Here is a 17,089-nt window from a genome sequence, read left to right on the forward strand (position 1 = left end):
ATCGTGAGGTTTTTTGAATTTTGTGGGTGTGAGGAATTTGAGCATATAAAAACGATTTAAACATTTTGGCCTATCTGGGATATCGAGCCTATCTGCGCTACGTCCAAGCACAGACAGGTAAATATTTACAGCAAGTACATATGCAGTACATAAATGGGTTTATGCTTTTGACGGCAGGGTAAATGGTATATACTAAAGAATTCTCTGACCGAGCCACAATAATGTATTCTTAATTAAAATTACAAATTTTAATTTCCCAAGATGAAGCTCGCATTCTTGACTGGATACCAGAGCACACAAAATTCTTGAATAATATTTAAAGTGGAGGATAAGCTTAATCAACCAAGTCAAGAATATAAGAATAGAATATTAACTTAAATTGTGGTCTATTTACTTACGTTTCACTTGGAAAACATACAAATTGAATTTGCTATTTATCAATTTTGTTTAATAAATATAATTTAATATATTTCACTTGTTATTTGCTTTGTGTTTCAATGCTCAAATCGAAATTGGGCTCAATGCAAAATGCGCTCATGTTTTAAAAGCTAAACCAACTGAACTGTTAGCCGGCAACAAACTGAATGCCGCGTTTCGCTCAGCAGATCCATAACGAAAGCTATTTGTTATTAATATTTATATAAACGTATATAATACTTAGCACTATCAGCGCACAACGGTCGGCTAAAATCATGGAGCTCGGGCCCAGAGTGTTCTGGCTGTGTCGAATTTTGACACATGTTGGCTCAGTTGACACTTTGGCTCTGTTGTTGCCTTTGATCACAGATAAGCGCAACCAGGAGTAGTTAATTATTATTGGTAGCATTTGGCTTTCGAGTGCGCTTTTGCCCGATAACACTCAGCCTGTCAATTATTACAGCAGATAACAATTATTAGGCGAAGAATATAATATAATAAGCAAAGCCATACATCAAATAAGTGCGCGGTTTTCCGCGGGAAAAATGGGAGAAAATTTAAAAGAGTGTTCTCGATTTGGGTTAAGTTGAGTAATGTCTTCTATTTTTGTTATCAATATAACCTCAGGTGTCACACTATTTTTCAATAGATAGATAAGTTATAGGAAGAAAAGCTTTAGATATGAGGTTGCCTAAGGCAACCTAGGTTTCATATTGTATAAAATATCTATAGCCTCGTCTCGCAGCTAAGATTTCTTAATGTTTCAAAGTGTTTAAACTGTGACTGTGCAATTTAATGCAATAATGAGAATAATTGGCAATAGTATTAAGGAAAGATAAATTCCTAGCACTATACTCATAAATGGAGTTGGCTAACATGGGCTTTGGGTAAGATTCGAGCTAAGATTCTCGTGCCTCACAGTCACTTGGATCATTTACTGATGAAGGCACACAAAGCAACTTAGGTTAATTAAGGCTCAGCAGCGAAAAGTCCCTGAAATGTCAAGCTGGGATAAACATATCTTTAAGTCATAATGACAGTATACTGACAAAATAAGACAGCAGGGCTTTTAAAGGCTTAACAACGTTTTGTGGGGCAAATGCAATGCCAAAAATGTCGCCTGCATGTTTCCAGATAAGAAAACTAAGTTAACAAAGACACGTTTTGGCCGCTGTTTGTGTTGGCAACTTGGTCAAAAGTGTAGGCCGTTCCCTTCGTTCCTACTACCTTTTTTCATTGTGCTGAGCTGGAAGCCTAGAGTGTGGCAAGCATCGTTCAGTGTTACATAAGTTACGCCATGTGCCACTCAAAAGTATGCTATGGAAATCATTCAGTTGCACGTAATGCAATTGAACTGCGTGGGTTGGGCCCGGGCCAATTGTCGGCCATGTTGTAAAATGTATCTATGTATCCAAAAGCTGTATAGGTGTTGGTGTGTTTTTTTTCTTTTCTGCTGTGACCCAAATTTCTGCGTGCCTTGAAAAATCCATAAATTGCCAAAAGGACCCACACATATGTATGTATATATGTGTGTACATATGCAGCACATGCTGGTTTTTTTTGTATTCATTTTTATGTAAAGTGACTCCATGAAAAACTTAGCTTTACATATTTGCACAAATTGTGTTTTTCTTTTAGCCAAATGGCAATAAAAAACTTTTGCCATTGTAAATGTCAAAAACAGTTAGAAAATTAGTTTGTTAATTAGCTTTTCATTCTGCCACATCACATAGCAAAAACAGACAAAGTGCCTTGACAAAAAAATATATATATCTCAAACAACAACAGCAACGCCTGGCACTTAAATTGTTAAAAAAGCACACACACACATACATGCTGGTAATGCTGGTAAAGCTGGGAGTGGGGGCGAAATCGCCTCGCCAGGCCTGCGCAATGGCGACTCCTGCGTTGGGTATGTATCTGTTGGATGCGTGGATACGCTGCCGCCCATAAATGTAGCTCCGCCCACATACATGCAGCACAGAGTGCCAAGATGGTTGCCAAAAAAATATCTTGTGACGTCATCGACATCGTTTGCCTGCGCACTTTGGCGCCCAAACACGCTTACAAATCTGCATATATACGACATGCCCATACATAGCTGCTGGGAATGTCTTTGCTGTTGTGAAGGTTATGCAACACACAGCTCAATTTTGTATATAGATGTGTGCTGGTGTGTGTGTGTGGCTGTGTGGGTGTGTGTGTGTGTGTGAGTTTAGGTGTGTAGGTGGGCAGCCATTTTGTGCGTAACATCGCAAGCTTCGTAGGCAACCGAAACGGATGCTGCTGCTCATAGCTCCGCAGATCGTCAGCGAGTGTAGCTGCTTTTTGCAAGCATCCACAAATTTGTCAGTTATCGAAACTATATCGTTACAGTTAGTCAAGTGGCTCCGTCCCGTTCGGTTCAGTTCAGTTAAGAGAATACAGTTTGCAGTTTGCACTTTGCAGTTAACAGTTTGCGCGCGTGTTGTATAAACGAGATTTGTAAGTTGTAGCTGTTACATTCAGTAGTTGCACATGCCACCAAATCTATCGCATTCCAGGTCATCTATGAGATAACTGAACCACAATCTATATTAACTAGTCAATTAACTAACTTAATCTAACGCTCATTTCGCACTCGCTCGATCGCAAACGCCATTTGTTGTTTGTTGTTATTCTTGTTGTTATTATCGCACATTTTCGCTATTCACACGTAATTGTCAACAAAGCAGCCAAAGTGAATTATCTAAAGCAATACATCGACGATATCCGCAGGATAATCGGTAAGATATCCTATATAACACATAAACAGTGTCTACCTATTTTGTAAACACACTCAACATAGTATGAATACCACCCTTTATCCGAGTGTCTGTTATATAAGTTAAGTCCAGGTTTAAGGTTTTCTATACTTAATGCAGCTGTCGCATTGTCTGTATCCTGTATATTGGGAGTATATAAATACCAATACATACATACACGGGAAATAAACTTAACACTCACTGCGCAATTGCAGATGTTGCTCAGCTTTATGTATATCAAATCTGCTGCCCCAGTCTCCTGTTTTAGCATATGAAATCTGTGTACATTGCTTGCTTTATATATAAGCCTGTGCCACCCACACTCACTAACCGATTTTGTCCTTCAGTTGTCCTTGTGCCCAGCTGAAAGTTTCCCCAACCTCTATTCCATTCCATTTTCTTTTCTGTTTATTTACTCGACCATTGCATTTTCACGCTGTCTTTCGTGGTGTTGGTTATGTAATTTTCGGACATTGTGTAACACCTCGCTCGCAATTGCTATTCGCATATGCATCTTTCCTTGCATATTTCCCCCTTCAATTTATATAATTGCATAACATTTGCTCATTGAACCATTGCCTACTTCAAGGCGCCACCAATACTAGATTTAGTTCTAATAATTATTTCCTTTTTGTTATGTTACAGAGGAGAAAATGTCACTCAATCCGAACGGGTATAAACTCTCCGAAAGGACGGGTAAACTAACGGCATATGGTGAGTACAAATAGAGAAATATATCCTTAGTACTAAGAAGTAGTTTTTTAAATAAAATTAAAATACCCCAAGCGTTTATAGTTAGAAGATTTATATCTATATATCTATAGACATGTATAAGTCTTCAAACATAAACGGTTGAGGCATTTTAATTTAACTTAGTTAATATATGTTATCATATAATTCCCTTTGAACGTCTTCACACGAATAGGGAGGCGCAGTGTGAAATATAATAACTAAATATCAAAATATAATTTTAAGAATATAAATATATAAGTGAAAAAGATATTTATATAGTTTCCTTTTTTAACTGGACTGAAGTAGTTCAACTTTTCATAACTTTTCTAATCGATATTTAATTTGGTTCGGAACCCATAGAAAACGTCTATGTATGTAATATATATATAATGTGTTATATATGATTATTGATAAATATATATGAATGGATTGATGCTGCGCTATTTTGCTTGGACCGAAACAAATTACTCGTACAAGTTTGTAATAATAAGTTATAATCATCTTAAATAGTTGTCTAAACAGTTTCTCAACATAACTGCACACAAATCTATTTGCTGAGCAAATAATAAATGAGAGTGTTAAACTGACACTCGCATACAAAACGCTGTAGAGGACAACCACAAGGCCGTACTCTCACAAGCACGCACACACTCGACAAACACATAGGACTGTCCAGGACACTCGCTGCCAGTTACAGCCCAAGCGGGAGGCCTTGATAAATTGCTGCGTCGTTTGACTTCGCTGGAGCGTGAAACTGGCGAATGCCTTGTAACAGATTTTGGCCAGCAAACAAACAGACAAACAGTCGTACAGACAGACGAGCGGGCGACCCAAAGTCAAAGGCAGCCACCACCAATCTGGAGGCAGGACCAGTAGAAGGACACATGGCAAAAGGTGCTGCCAGACGCGTGCCCGAAATTGAAAGCACAACAAACATAAACCGTTTAGTCACAGGATATTACGCACGCTTACATGTCAGAGCAGGATGGAGCATATAAGTACACACGTACATATATATGTATGTGAAGGATCAGGATCTGTTGTCGGGGTTGAGGCTGGGAGCGCTGGCCACGGCTGTGTCTGACATTAAGCGCACACGACACAGCGCAACACATTAAATTTTATTTAACTTTGCTGTAAACTTGAGGAATTTCGAAATTGCTACAATTTGTCTGGTGTCCTGGCGGGGCTTATCCGCTGCCCATTTGAATTGAAACTTGCCAGGCTTCACGAAATGCGTTTTTAATGGCAATCATGCGCAACGTTAACTTTCCAATTGATTTCAAGCGTGGCGAAAGAGAGAGAAAGCTGTCTTCTCTTCTCGTAGCCCCTCTTATTCGTATTTCAGTGGCCAACATTAATTTCATTATTAAGGCGGGCAATTAATAGCAGCAACCGCAGCAGAGGACACCCAGTAAAGCCACACGCTGTGATCCAACCTTGTCCGGGAAATGCACCACCCCCAAAAACCTTAGCTTGGGCCACCATATGGCGGAGGACCATTAAAGCCCAGTGTTTTGCCGTTGGGTACACTTCCAGCAATAAAGTTTAACTAATACTTTAGACATGGATGCCCAACTAGGAAATACCCTGCTTCTACTCAATCAAACTGCCGTAGTATATACCCAAACTTAATTATTCATACACATATAAATATGTAAAAGATTATTGATTTAGGAACGTTAAAAAAAGTTTTCTTAATAATAGTTCATATATCAAACAATTCTTCCCATAACTTAACTTAACTTGACGTTATATTTATATCTTACATTTTTCAAACGTGAGGAGCATAAAAAGCTCGTATATGCTAAGGTTGGTTAGGATATGTTGAAAAACGAAAAAGTTTTTCATACAAGAACTTTATTTTGACCAGATCCGACCCGACTATGTAGGGTACAAGATAAAAGAAGAAAATGGCAAGCTTGGTAAACAGATCTTGAAAAAAACAAATATTTTCAATTCAATTTTGAGGACAGGGAGGAGAGAAATGTTTTGTTTATGGCAGTCAGTCATGGCCAGATTAAGAAATACAGGGAATGGTGTGTAAAATCAATTATTATTATATTAGTGTATTTTTAAATATATATGTATATTGGGGTACATGTAATAACAAGCGGGTATTTCTTGGCCTTGCCCGCGGCAATAATTGGGCTTCAAATTTTAGATTCAATTTTTTTACCCATTTTCCGCCCATAACACAATTGAAATCTACTCGTTCTATCTATCCACGTTTTAAGTTTTTTATGGTTAAAACAAAATAGTGGCAAAGTCCATAAAATAAAGAACCAAAAGTTCGAATTAACAGTTTCCACCAATGTTAGTCTTGCGTTGAGAATTTGAAGCCGAAGAAAAAACTTTGGTTCATTAAACAGGGATGGATTTTGTAAAAAGAGTAAAAATCGTATTAGATACATTTTTGTAAAGATCTTTGAAAACGATTTTGAAGCCGGTCGGCTGGTAAACAAAAAACTTTTATAAAAATGTTTTCTGGCAATTTACCACAGTTGCGGGTGGAAGTTTCGAAATCGATGAAACACGTATTCATTAAGTTCTTGTGAAGGGCTTTCAAAATAAGTTTGAAGCCAATCGGACAAAACTTAAAACTCCGTTCAACAAATCTGTGAATCATATTATCCGACGAGAAGGCTTGGAAATTATTTTCGCGATTTTTTCACACTTGCGGGTGGAAATTCCCACAACCCCATCTTAGCATGAACCTTCCCCACATTAGGTAACTCAGTAACCAATTAGTCAGTTAGTCAGGACAAACAGTTTTATATATAGAGATAAATATATATTTGTAATTACGTACTCACCTGTAAATTCACACTCACGAATATTTTATCGTCATCTATTAGTAGGCGGAAGAAGAGCTTTTATACACATCACTGAAAGAAAATAAAAGCAGAGATAATATTTATTAGCTTAAAAACGCAGATTGACTGCTAAGTCTTACTTGTATTAGTTAGAGTTGTGTAGTAGAGTTACATATATTTATGAATACGCTTTTTGTTAATTTTCATCTTAGCTCAGCTCAATATACACACATATTTGAACACATACATACATGCAAGCTCATGCATTTAAATACACATACATACATTTGGTTTTTATATAAATGTAAGCAAATCAATTCATATACACCTATATTTTCATTTAATAATAGTTTCAAAACAAATAATTTAACATATACAAATTATTGAAAAAGTGAAATTGAGTGCAGAGTGTCCATTGATTTAATAGCCAACAACAATTTTAAATATAACCCTAAACACTCAAAGCTTTAGAGCCTGAAAGACCTGATTGAATTCATGAGAATCGCATAGCAGGGCAATATTTACATACTTATACTTGTTTATGCGTTCGGTAAATTCGGTGTAAAGGAACATTTTCTAACAATTGCTTTTTTCGCATAAAATATATTCTATAACATTGAAATAATTCTTAAATATGAAGTTCATAAGCTTGCGAATTACATATTAGAAAGGTCTAACCCATTTAAAGGGCATCAAAATGAAATCTGTTTTTTATGGTTCAGCCCGTTTCAATTCCAAACAAAGCCCGCCCACAAATCATCATCACAATAATAATCATATATCATAACAAGGTACTGTGGCTAGATAAGGCAAAAAGTCATTTAGACTGTCAGCAGCAGCGCACGCGCTACCATTTTTATGTCCAACGATAAGAGATAGAGTTTAAGAGAGAGAGTAAGAGGGAGAGCTATAATCCTCACTTTTTGTGCCTTTCCTTATCCAGATCTGATGCCCACGACAGTCACTGCTGGAGCTGAGACACGTGAATTTCTGCTGAAGGTTATCGATGTGCTGTTGGACTTTGTGAAGGCAACGAACGATCGAAATGAGAAGGTGCTGGATTTCCATCATCCGGAGGATATGAAGCGTCTGCTCGACCTGGATGTGCCGGATCGGGCGCTGCCGCTCCAGCAGCTGATCGAGGACTGCGCCACAACGCTCAAGTATCAAGTGAAGACGGGTAAGTGCGGCGCGGTTTGGGTGGGATTGTCCTTTCCCAGGGGTAGCTTATCATATGTTTGCACAGTCAGCCAGACGGTGTTAATCAAATTTGTCTCTGCATAAATTTGCATAGGCCGCAAACACAAAGCATATGCTTGTTAGGATGAAACATACTTTTCTGGGCGCGTGCCCGAGGAACTTGCGGTCGCATTAGGGCACAAAGTGTGCAGCCTTGTAGATAAGCACATTAGCTTCGAGGACATCGCAACAGACAATACCATTTTATGGCCCATTGAGCTGTGCTCGTCCCAGCAATAATAACAACAACACCTTTCAAAAACACTCCTCTCGACTCGCCCGAGCCAACCCGATGTGGACTTAAATCTCCAAATCTGACTTGCCATCAATCATAAATCAGCCAAAGGGTTCTGACTGCGGCTTTAGCAGCCAAAAGTCATTCGCACGTTTCGCTTTTTGTTGGTTTTTCTTTATTGAACGTGAATATGCGCCTGATTTCATTGAAAATTAATGCAAGGGGCGGCCAGGACATTGCCAGGAGCGCGCACGTGACCGCAATTCTGTTTGGAGTATCGATAATAAGCATCACCCAACCCCGGAAGCTGTGGCCTTGTCTAGGAAACTGCGTGAGCTTCCGTCTCCCGCCGCCCACTTTGTGAATGCAGGAAATTATGTTGGCTTGTAGCAAGAGCTGGAATACAGCACAGGTTTTTTTCTTTTGGCTTTTGCTTGCCTGAAAATTGAATTAAAACTGGTCGAAGACGCGCCTGGCATGGCGATACAATCAGCGAGTAGCTGAATAAACAAGGATCTGATTATATTTGACTGCTTGATGAATACAATTAAGCACAGAATGTGCTATAAGGGAAGAAATGTGTGTTATGGAAAAGTTAGGGTAATCGTAAATGAATGTGCAAAACACCTGAACCGAGGTTTCTGAATTCAAAACTCATTGTAAATGACTTTGTCTACAACTATTAGCATGTCTTTTCTCAGATTTACTTTCACAACTTCATTGCAAAAAACAGTTTTCACATATTTTCGCATTTCCCATTGGCGGAATTTTCTTTTTCGTAGCACAAGCACATTTTTGCGTAAACTGGCATGATAAAAATCCCATTTATGATCCATAATCTCACATAATGCGCACCCTGCCATTGGGGAAACATGATATGGCCGGGCGAGTGCCAGGAGGCTTTCTGTCTGTCGTTCGCTCCTGGACGACTCTATAAAAAGGGAAGCTTTAATCAAAATCCGTTGTTATTTTCTGACTCGCTGCATTCCTGATCCTTTGATGCGAATGAATGACTGACTGCCTGACGCTCGGCCTGGCAGTCTTGGCTCGTGTCTAGGTCGAAGGCGAGGGTGACTCAGGTCCTGTGACGCGAAAGTCCTGAGTCGTGGCAACAACTGCGGCCACATGCGCAAATTGAAATGTTTGAATGCCGACGCTTTTATACACTAGCTGTGTGTGTGTCTGAGTGGGAGTGTGTGGGGGTGTGTGGGGGTGTGTGGGTGGATTTAGCCTTGTGGCGAATGGGATTTTAATCACACGACTTATGGCACTCAAGATGTGAACTGACAGACGCCCAGAGCAGCAGCGAAGGGTTCGCTGGCCAGGACACATTGGCGAGGGGCTTTCGACAGCTTCCTGATGCCGTTGTACCCCGCTGTTTGTAGTGAAAGCATTTTGTGATTTTTCGTGGGATTTCCCGAGCAGTCGCAGCAAGTCGCAATTAGCTGCAATAAATGAGCAGTTTAAGACAGATCAAGATTGGTGGGCTGACAATGGGCAAGCCGAGCGCTTTAAGAACTCGGCCCTATTGATTTTTCTGACCCCGAATAGAGCTTCAAATAAAGTTTGTCGGTTCGTCTGCCCTTGAACGTATGCACATCCGGCCTTGTATTGAACGCCAGTCAGCCGTGCTTGGTTGGGGTGGGCGAATTGTTGCTTTGTTTCAGCTGAAATATTTTTAATAAAACAAAAAAGTGTGGCACAGGAGACGGCAACACAGCTGCCAGGCACATCTGCTGTCAGCTTAACCGGCTCCAGTTGACAGACAGCCATGTCGAAATTGCGGAAGGCATTTTCAGCTACATTAAACCAGGAACTCAAACTTCTGCTCCACAGGCCATCCGCACTTCTTCAATCAGCTGTCGAACGGCTTGGATCTGATCTCCATGGCTGGCGAATGGTTGACCGCCACTGCCAATACCAACATGTTCACATACGAGATAGCTCCGGTTTTTATACTCATGGAGACCGTGGTGCTAACCAAGATGCGTGAGATCATTGGCTGGTCGGGCGGTGATTCGATCTTGGCGCCCGGCGGCTCCATTTCGAATCTGTATGCCTTCTTGGCCGCTCGCCACAAGATGTTCCCCAACTACAAGGAGCACGGCTCGGCTGGCTTGCCCGGCAATTTGGTCATGTTCACATCGGATCAGTGCCATTACTCGATCAAATCATGCGCTTCTGTTTGCGGTCTGGGCACCGATAACTGCGTCATGGTGCCATCCGATGAGCATGGCAAAATGATAACCTCCGAGTTGGAGCGTTTAATACTCGAGCGCAAGGCCAAGGGCGATATTCCGTTCTTTGTTAATGCCACGGCCGGCACAACTGTGCTCGGGGCCTTTGATGATCTGAATACTGTTGCGGATATCTGTCAGAAATACAATTGCTGGATGCACATCGATGTGAGTAGCAATTGGGCTTTAGCTTGAATATTTAATGGAGTTCTCTGTTCGTGCTCCAACAGGCTGCTTGGGGCGGTGGATTGCTGATGTCGCGTAAGCATCGCCATCCCAGATTCACAGGAGTTGAACGGTAAGTACAACTTATATAATGAATCAATATCTAGTCTAATCACATATGGTATTATCAAAGATAGAAAATAATTCATATATTCACTTTTATAAATTGATTTTTAATCAATTTCAAAGGGTTCTGTGCCCATTAAACATATATATTAAAGGAGTAAGAAAAATGTATGCATAGATAGGGCTCAGCTCTGCACTCTATATATACATGTGTGAAATCTCAAAGACGTTTTATAGATAAAATCGAAATACTGAAAGTAAATGCAAATAAAATTTATTTTTTAAGAAAAGTTACGTTAAGCAAAATATACAAATTGTGTACGTTAAAATATTGAAAAAGTTTTAAATGGTAGATTTCATATCAAAAATTCAGTTCATATTTATATATGTTCAAAAAGTTCCAGCCATATATTTCCTTATGTATTCCTTAGTTATCCAGTGCGGTTCAGTTTTATCATCCGAGGTTGGTAGCAAACTATAACTAGATAGAACAGATAGCTTAATTATGCCAAAGATTAAATAATCTTATGGAATCTTGCAGAATGGCAAATATATCTCAACTTTTTTCGTCCCAGTTGTATTTTTGATGAATTTTGGTTTTTGTTCTTGTGTTAGAGTCAAGATATCATGATGTAATGTGTTAATTTAAGACCGATTGTGGTGAGATGATATTGTGGTCAACTTTAAATTTTGTAATGCCCGCAGAAATAAAATGGATATAGTTTTGAACTTGATCTCCGCATGGGAGAGAGTAGCCATGAATATCACTTAACAAAAATGTAATATTTTTACCTAATGAGAAGTTGGTCTAATCATCATTTGTACAAATTTCAGCGATCTTCCTTGCCATGTTTTCCAATCAACTCCATTATTACCAGTGTCATCGTTTCGATATTCCCCATTTAGATTGCTTAAGGTCAATATAAGACATTAATAGGTTTAAAATATTAATCAAATGTATGCTATTGTCGAATTTCCGCTTATACGCTTTGAGGTAACGATTTTTCATTTTATTTTTTAAAAACGCGATTGTTAAGTTCAAATCCAATGTACTTCAACAACATGTCGGCAAAAATATTGTTTTTTTTTTTTTAATCTGACCTCAAACCGGCTTATGCATATTTATAAAAATTTTATTTTTTTTACCAGCTATAAAACTTATGAAACCACCATCCGGAGTTGTGATCTTTGGCGCAATTTCCGACTTTCAAATCATTATCTCGATCTGGCGTTGAAAATTTCATGTGTTCATGATATCTGAAGGCGTCAACAGCATTTCCTGAATATTCTCCAAGCCTTTTTAGCTCATAGGATTCTGTTTCGTTTCCAATGAGAAAATTACTGTAACGGGCGAACCGAGCTTCATTTTTAAAATCCGTAAGGCGTATATATAAATCGTGAGGTTGCGATTGCGTCAGTAGATGGAGGTTCTCTAAGCCTATAAAGAACTCTCCGTGCTGATTTCCAAAACCTGCCTTATACTCTTCCCAGTTTCGGTTAAATGTCACTTGACCATTAATCCGGCGTAGTACCACAATCCATCCGGCACCGGCCAAGTCTGAGTCACAGACTACGGACAATGTCTTCATTTCGGAAACTTTTATCGTGTACACTCCAGTCGATTTACCTAGGCATCTGTCAGAGATGGGTTGATCTTCGTTAGCGGAGATCTTCGATGTGAGTTGTTTATTCTGATTGTTCAGTTGAAGGTCCTTGTCATTGTTTAAAGCTTTCAATTTAAGTAGTTCCAAATCTTTTTCAGCTATATCCGTTAAATTATTTCTTTTATATGAGTTTATCAGCTCAAGTTGAAGCGCCAATTGTATATCTTTACTTTTAATAGTTTCTCTATGGAAAGTAAGATTTGCCTGCATAATAAGTTCCTGTGTCTCCATATGTTTGATAACTTGTTCTTGTTCATGAAGTTTAGCTTCCAATTCTGTATACTTTTTCTCTTTCATATATACGGAAGAGGCATGTTCAAGCAGAACCTTAACAATCTTGTAGCAGTAGCCACCGCATTGGCTATCCAAATTTCTGGAAACAGTGCAGTTCTAATAAATAGAAATCCATTAGATTATAAAGATTGACTGTTTTGAAGCACAGAAACTAACCGAATCTTCCATTGTTATAAAGTTCACTTTATTGAATAAGAAAATAAAAATTATGCCAAACACTCTGAGGTAGATTTGCATTTTGAATAATAGATCTGAAATGTCACTCAACTTCGCACAGCTAAATTCATTCCCGACTAAATCAAACTGAGCAGAGTCTGAATACAAAAACCTATGGCATAAAATTTCAGAAAATATTATAATATGCACAAATATATAATCAACGCATTCATTTTATCAGCTATTCCACAATTGCCTTCGTCTTTGAGCAAATTTCTATATTATGGCTATTTTCTGGGTTCAAAGCTTATCAGCCTTAATCTCTTGTAGTGTTTTTTTAATTTCTATATAAATGGAATATATATATTGTATCCAGAACTTATTGAAAATCTTATAAATAAAATGAACACAGGGAAAAGTGTATCAATTGAGAAGCGCCCGACTTGGAGATACTCCATATTCAGCTTCGAGTTAAATATAGTATATATATGTATAGGTTTTTTACACCCATGTAGAGTTTATCATTATTTTATCAATGAAATATGCCACGCATTGGAGACATTCCGATCCCATAAAGTATATACATATATATTCTTTATCAGCATTTACTGCCGAGTTTATACAGCCATGTCCACTTGTCTGTTTCTATGCAATCTTTTCTATCAGTTATATTGCCCAAACTCAACATTTATAAGCAAAATCTTACTAACATCGTTCGATAATAAAGTTCTAGTCAAAAGAACTTTTTGTTTTCAAGATATCTTGACCAAACTCTGCATTAGTTAATTTCACAATGCTATTTGTATATGATCCTGCTCTCAATTTAAGGGGAATGTATGGAGGTATCTTAACACGCAATATATAACTACATGAACTAGATGTATATAATATATATTGCCCAATGCTGACGATTTATTATAAAAAGTACAAATTCTACATGCAATCAATTTTTATAAAGCTGTTGAAAATTAGTTTTAAATTCCATGAGCCTGGTAGGCATCATGACTTCAGGTCTTCATGTCCCATACAATAAATCTTCTCATTCATCTTCTGGGCTGGCCCTTTGTTCGGCCTTATTCTTTTGCCCTCATATTCAGGCAGTCAAAACAAAAATTGAAAATCTCTTGTTGTGCAAATTTAAATCTAAATGCTCCCAAATGGCCCGCATCGCTCAAAACGCTCAAAGTACTCACACCCGCGATGGCGCAAGCCCTCAGCGACATGTGGCAAAAATCTCAATTTGTCATTTAGTGCCTCCATCAGGTGTTCAGAGCTTAAAGGGATTACAAGGCCCAAAGCCGAGTGCACTTTCGTCTACGTAAAAGACAAACAAATGAACAAAGTGGATATACAACCCGCGCCCTTGCAGCACTCATTCGGCCACCCTTCCGCCTGCCCTTGATGGATGGAGGATGGGCGGATGCCCGGATGGGTGGATGGGTGGTGGGCATTACTTACACAACAATTACGCCAAACAATGGGCCGCAGGCGGCTGCTTCTCTAGATTGTTTTGCAGGGAATTTTTAATTTTAAAGTTAAAATCGGAGTACCTAAGTGCACTTTGCGACACCAACCGCTTCCCCCCGGCACCCATAAACGAAAATCCCGCACAGCTTAGGCAAATGTCGCCACTGCAGCTGTCGTATTGACAGCTTGCGGTCAAGGGAGTGTCCCATAAACACTTTCAAATTGATGGCCCCCATCCATCAAGTGGCCATTCATGCCTTCTGCCACCAGATCTTGGCATGCAAATTGTGGGCCCTAATTGAACGGCTCACAATCGCTCTATAAATTAATCATTAAATGCGCGTGCAGCTGACAGCTAAGCCCGAGTTGATTAATAGCATCGGTCCTAGCCGCTAGGAGATGGCTCTTAATTCTGCTGAGCTTGTGGAAATGCCTAAAACAATTGCAAAGTTTTCGTACTCTTCGAGTTGCACAAGCACAAGGACTGATAAAATTTGTGGCATGCGCCACATGCCGCCACTCAACCTGAAGCCTACTCCCTGCCACTCCATAAGCATCATGTTTATAGACACCCACACGAGCAGCGTGCCTGAACTGTAAATAGCTTCCCCAGGGGGATGTTTAGCGGCGACAGTCGACCCCTCAGGCTTTGGGGTTGCGCTCGCTTTGAATTCAATTAAAGCTCTGCGGCTTGAAATTGCCACAATTTATGGCACTTGCCCGTATAGCTCTTGTCCTTGTCGTTGTCCTTGCGGGGGGTGCGACTGTCAATGAGGGGTTGGTTACTCGCATACACAGACCACATAGCGCGGCAGCTTAGTGTTAATTGTTTGTAATTTGTAATTGAATGTCATTTAATATATTGTTGCACGTTATGATTTGACTTTTGCAGCGCCGATTCTGTTACCTGGAATCCACACAAGCTGATGGGAGCACTGCTCCAGTGCTCGACTATTCATTTCAAGGAAGATGTAAGTAGCATTAATTCTAGATAAATATCTTTTGTTTTTAATTTAATTCAAATTTGCTTTAAGCTAAGCAAAGTAATCGATTTATAAATATATTTAAACACATTGACTGTTGAATTTACCCTTTCCCAAACTGTTTGTTGAGCTATTCTCATTTGAAACCTGCTCTTCCATCGTTTTGAGTCTAACTTCCCCATGCATTCTTGTGCATATCACAATGTTTGTTGTTTGTCTAAAGAATTCCAATTGTGTTGCGAACAATTCCTTGTTATTTTTCATGCCAAACAACGGGCCGACAGTCGGACAGACAGTCAGACAGTCAGGCCCAACACAGGGGTTGTCGCAGCCCGAAACTACAATGAGTGAGCAAATGTTTGACAACCCTGTTGCTGCTGTTGCTGCTGTTTGGCTCGGCAAATGCGCCCAGTAAGAGCCACCCCTCGATTGGCCTTTCTTTCTTTTTTTAATATTCTGTGCAATATGTTGCCATCGGTCACAGTTGCGCCTTTTGGCAGCCGGAATTTTAATTAAAATTTCAACTTGACTTATGAGCAAAAAACAGAAAATTCTTCCATTTATATTGATAGCAAAAATCTTCTTCCATATGCAGGGCCTGCTCATCAGCTGCAACCAAATGTCTGCCGAGTATCTGTTTATGACCGACAAACATTACGACATTAGCTACGACACTGGCGATAAGGTCATCCAGTGTGGACGCCACAATGACATCTTCAAGCTATGGCTGCAGTGGCGCGCCAAGGGCACCGAGGGCTTTGAGCAGCAGCAGGATCGCTTGATGGAATTGGTTCAGTATCAGTTAAAGCGCATACGCGCCCAATCCGATCGATTCCATTTGATCTTGGAGCCGGAATGCGTTAATGTCTCGTTCTGGTATGTGCCCAAGCGTTTGAGGGGCGTGCCACATGACGCTAAGAAGGAAGTGGAACTGGGCAAGGTAAGCAAACAAACTCTTTCTACTTCTTCTGAGTCAGACAATCTCTATTTGACACTTTTACAGATCTGTCCAATTATCAAGAATCGCATGATGCAGAAGGGCACACTTATGGTGGGCTATCAGCCAGACGATCGACGACCCAACTTCTTCCGCTCGATCATCTCGTCGGCTGCTGTGACCGAGCAGGATGTGGACTTTATGCTCGACGAGATACACCGGTTGGGCGATGACTTGTAAGCGATTCGAGCAGAAAATCATCATTTTCTCCAAAGATAAATCTAGATACTGTTGCGTAGTTCATACAACCAAGAAGTATCTTTAAGGTAAAAAGCATATCATAAGAACGCAAAATGAATAACTCCCAACTAATCAAAGTTAAATGTTGCTGTAAATTTGTTTGAATATATTACCGAATGTTACGTTTGATTTCGTATTTGTGTTATCCCATTCTAAGAGTCGAGCCAGTGTTGGAAAACTTATAAAATATGTACTCACATACTTATAATCAAAGTGTTGTCAAGTTAAATTTCTGTTTCACTTTTAAAGTATTTCAAAAAGGTTATTACGACTGTTGCACATAGCATATATCAAAAAAAAAATATATAGTAATATTCTATAAATATCTAGATGTATATTTATAACTCAATACAACTACAAAAAAAACCACCCGCCACGCTCACCACCAAAACGAAAACAAAGTAAAACCCCAAATGAATTTGAAAACCAATGTTCGAACACCTAAAAAATATGAAAAATACTTTTGGATTGCGATGTATGTTTTGAGGCTGCTGATTGATAAATGCCTATTGCTAGTGAGTGGTAAAGACAGAACTTA

At 39.3% G+C, this 17,089-nt stretch overlaps 2 protein-coding genes across 5 annotated transcripts; one reads left to right on the forward strand and one right to left on the reverse strand.

The window, feature by feature from the left end:
* The first annotated feature begins 2,707 nt into the window (after positions 1 to 2,707).
* On the forward strand, positions 2,708 to 16,981 carry Gad1 (glutamate decarboxylase). Of its 3 annotated transcripts, none has more exons than XM_064689607.1 (9): positions 2,708 to 2,901; positions 3,129 to 3,182; positions 3,846 to 3,914; positions 7,692 to 7,928; positions 10,059 to 10,627; positions 10,690 to 10,757; positions 15,224 to 15,302; positions 15,910 to 16,254; positions 16,318 to 16,981. In XM_064689607.1, the coding sequence occupies exons 3-9, from the start codon at positions 3,854 to 3,856 to the stop codon at positions 16,489 to 16,491; spliced, it is 1,533 nt and encodes a 510-aa protein (XP_064545677.1). In that variant the 5' UTR covers positions 2,708 to 2,901; positions 3,129 to 3,182; positions 3,846 to 3,853; the 3' UTR covers positions 16,492 to 16,981. The 3 variants fall into 3 exon arrangements, with proteins under 3 accessions (XP_064545677.1, XP_064545676.1, XP_064545675.1); XM_064689606.1 differs by having other exon boundaries at positions 3,132 to 3,182; XM_064689605.1 differs by lacking the exon at positions 3,129 to 3,182 and having other exon boundaries at positions 2,709 to 2,901.
* Positions 11,009 to 13,021, reverse strand: LOC135433488 (fibrinogen-like protein 1). Of its 2 annotated transcripts, none has more exons than XM_064689593.1 (4): positions 12,865 to 13,021; positions 11,897 to 12,804; positions 11,543 to 11,660; positions 11,009 to 11,225 (listed from the first exon to the last, which is right to left on the reverse strand). In XM_064689593.1, the coding sequence occupies exons 1-3, from the start codon at positions 12,943 to 12,945 to the stop codon at positions 11,543 to 11,545; spliced, it is 1,107 nt and encodes a 368-aa protein (XP_064545663.1). In that variant the 5' UTR covers positions 12,946 to 13,021; the 3' UTR covers positions 11,009 to 11,225. The 2 variants fall into 2 exon arrangements, with proteins under 2 accessions (XP_064545663.1, XP_064545662.1); XM_064689592.1 differs by having other exon boundaries at positions 11,009 to 11,231.
* Positions 16,982 to 17,089: the final 108 nt, after the last annotated feature.

Source organism: Drosophila montana, unplaced genomic scaffold, assembly GCF_035044405.1.
Source record: "Drosophila montana isolate Dmon_TW-CO22-7 unplaced genomic scaffold, ASM3504440v1 contig_3218_1, whole genome shotgun sequence".
In the NCBI taxonomy this organism is placed as follows: Eukaryota; Metazoa; Arthropoda; class Insecta; order Diptera; family Drosophilidae; genus Drosophila; species Drosophila montana.

Excerpts from the sequence above, each read along its gene's own strand:
- LOC135433488 (XM_064689593.1), bottom strand. The coding sequence starts at position 12,945 with ATGCAAATCTACCTCAGAGTGTTTGGCATAATTTTTATTTTCTTATTC. Across the intron at positions 12,805-12,864 it reads TTATAACAATGGAAGATTCG|AACTGCACTGTTTCCAGAAA; the intron begins GTTAGTTTCTGT and ends TCTATTTATTAG. Across the intron at positions 11,661-11,896 it reads TTTCATAAGTTTTATAGCTG|CAATCTAAATGGGGAATATC; the intron begins GTAAAAAAAATA and ends ATTGACCTTAAG.
- Gad1 (XM_064689607.1), top strand. The coding sequence starts at position 3,854 with ATGTCACTCAATCCGAACGGGTATAAACTCTCCGAAAGGACGGGTAAA. Across the intron at positions 15,303-15,909 it reads CTATTCATTTCAAGGAAGAT|GGCCTGCTCATCAGCTGCAA; the intron begins GTAAGTAGCATT and ends TTCCATATGCAG. Across the intron at positions 16,255-16,317 it reads AGGAAGTGGAACTGGGCAAG|ATCTGTCCAATTATCAAGAA; the intron begins GTAAGCAAACAA and ends ACACTTTTACAG.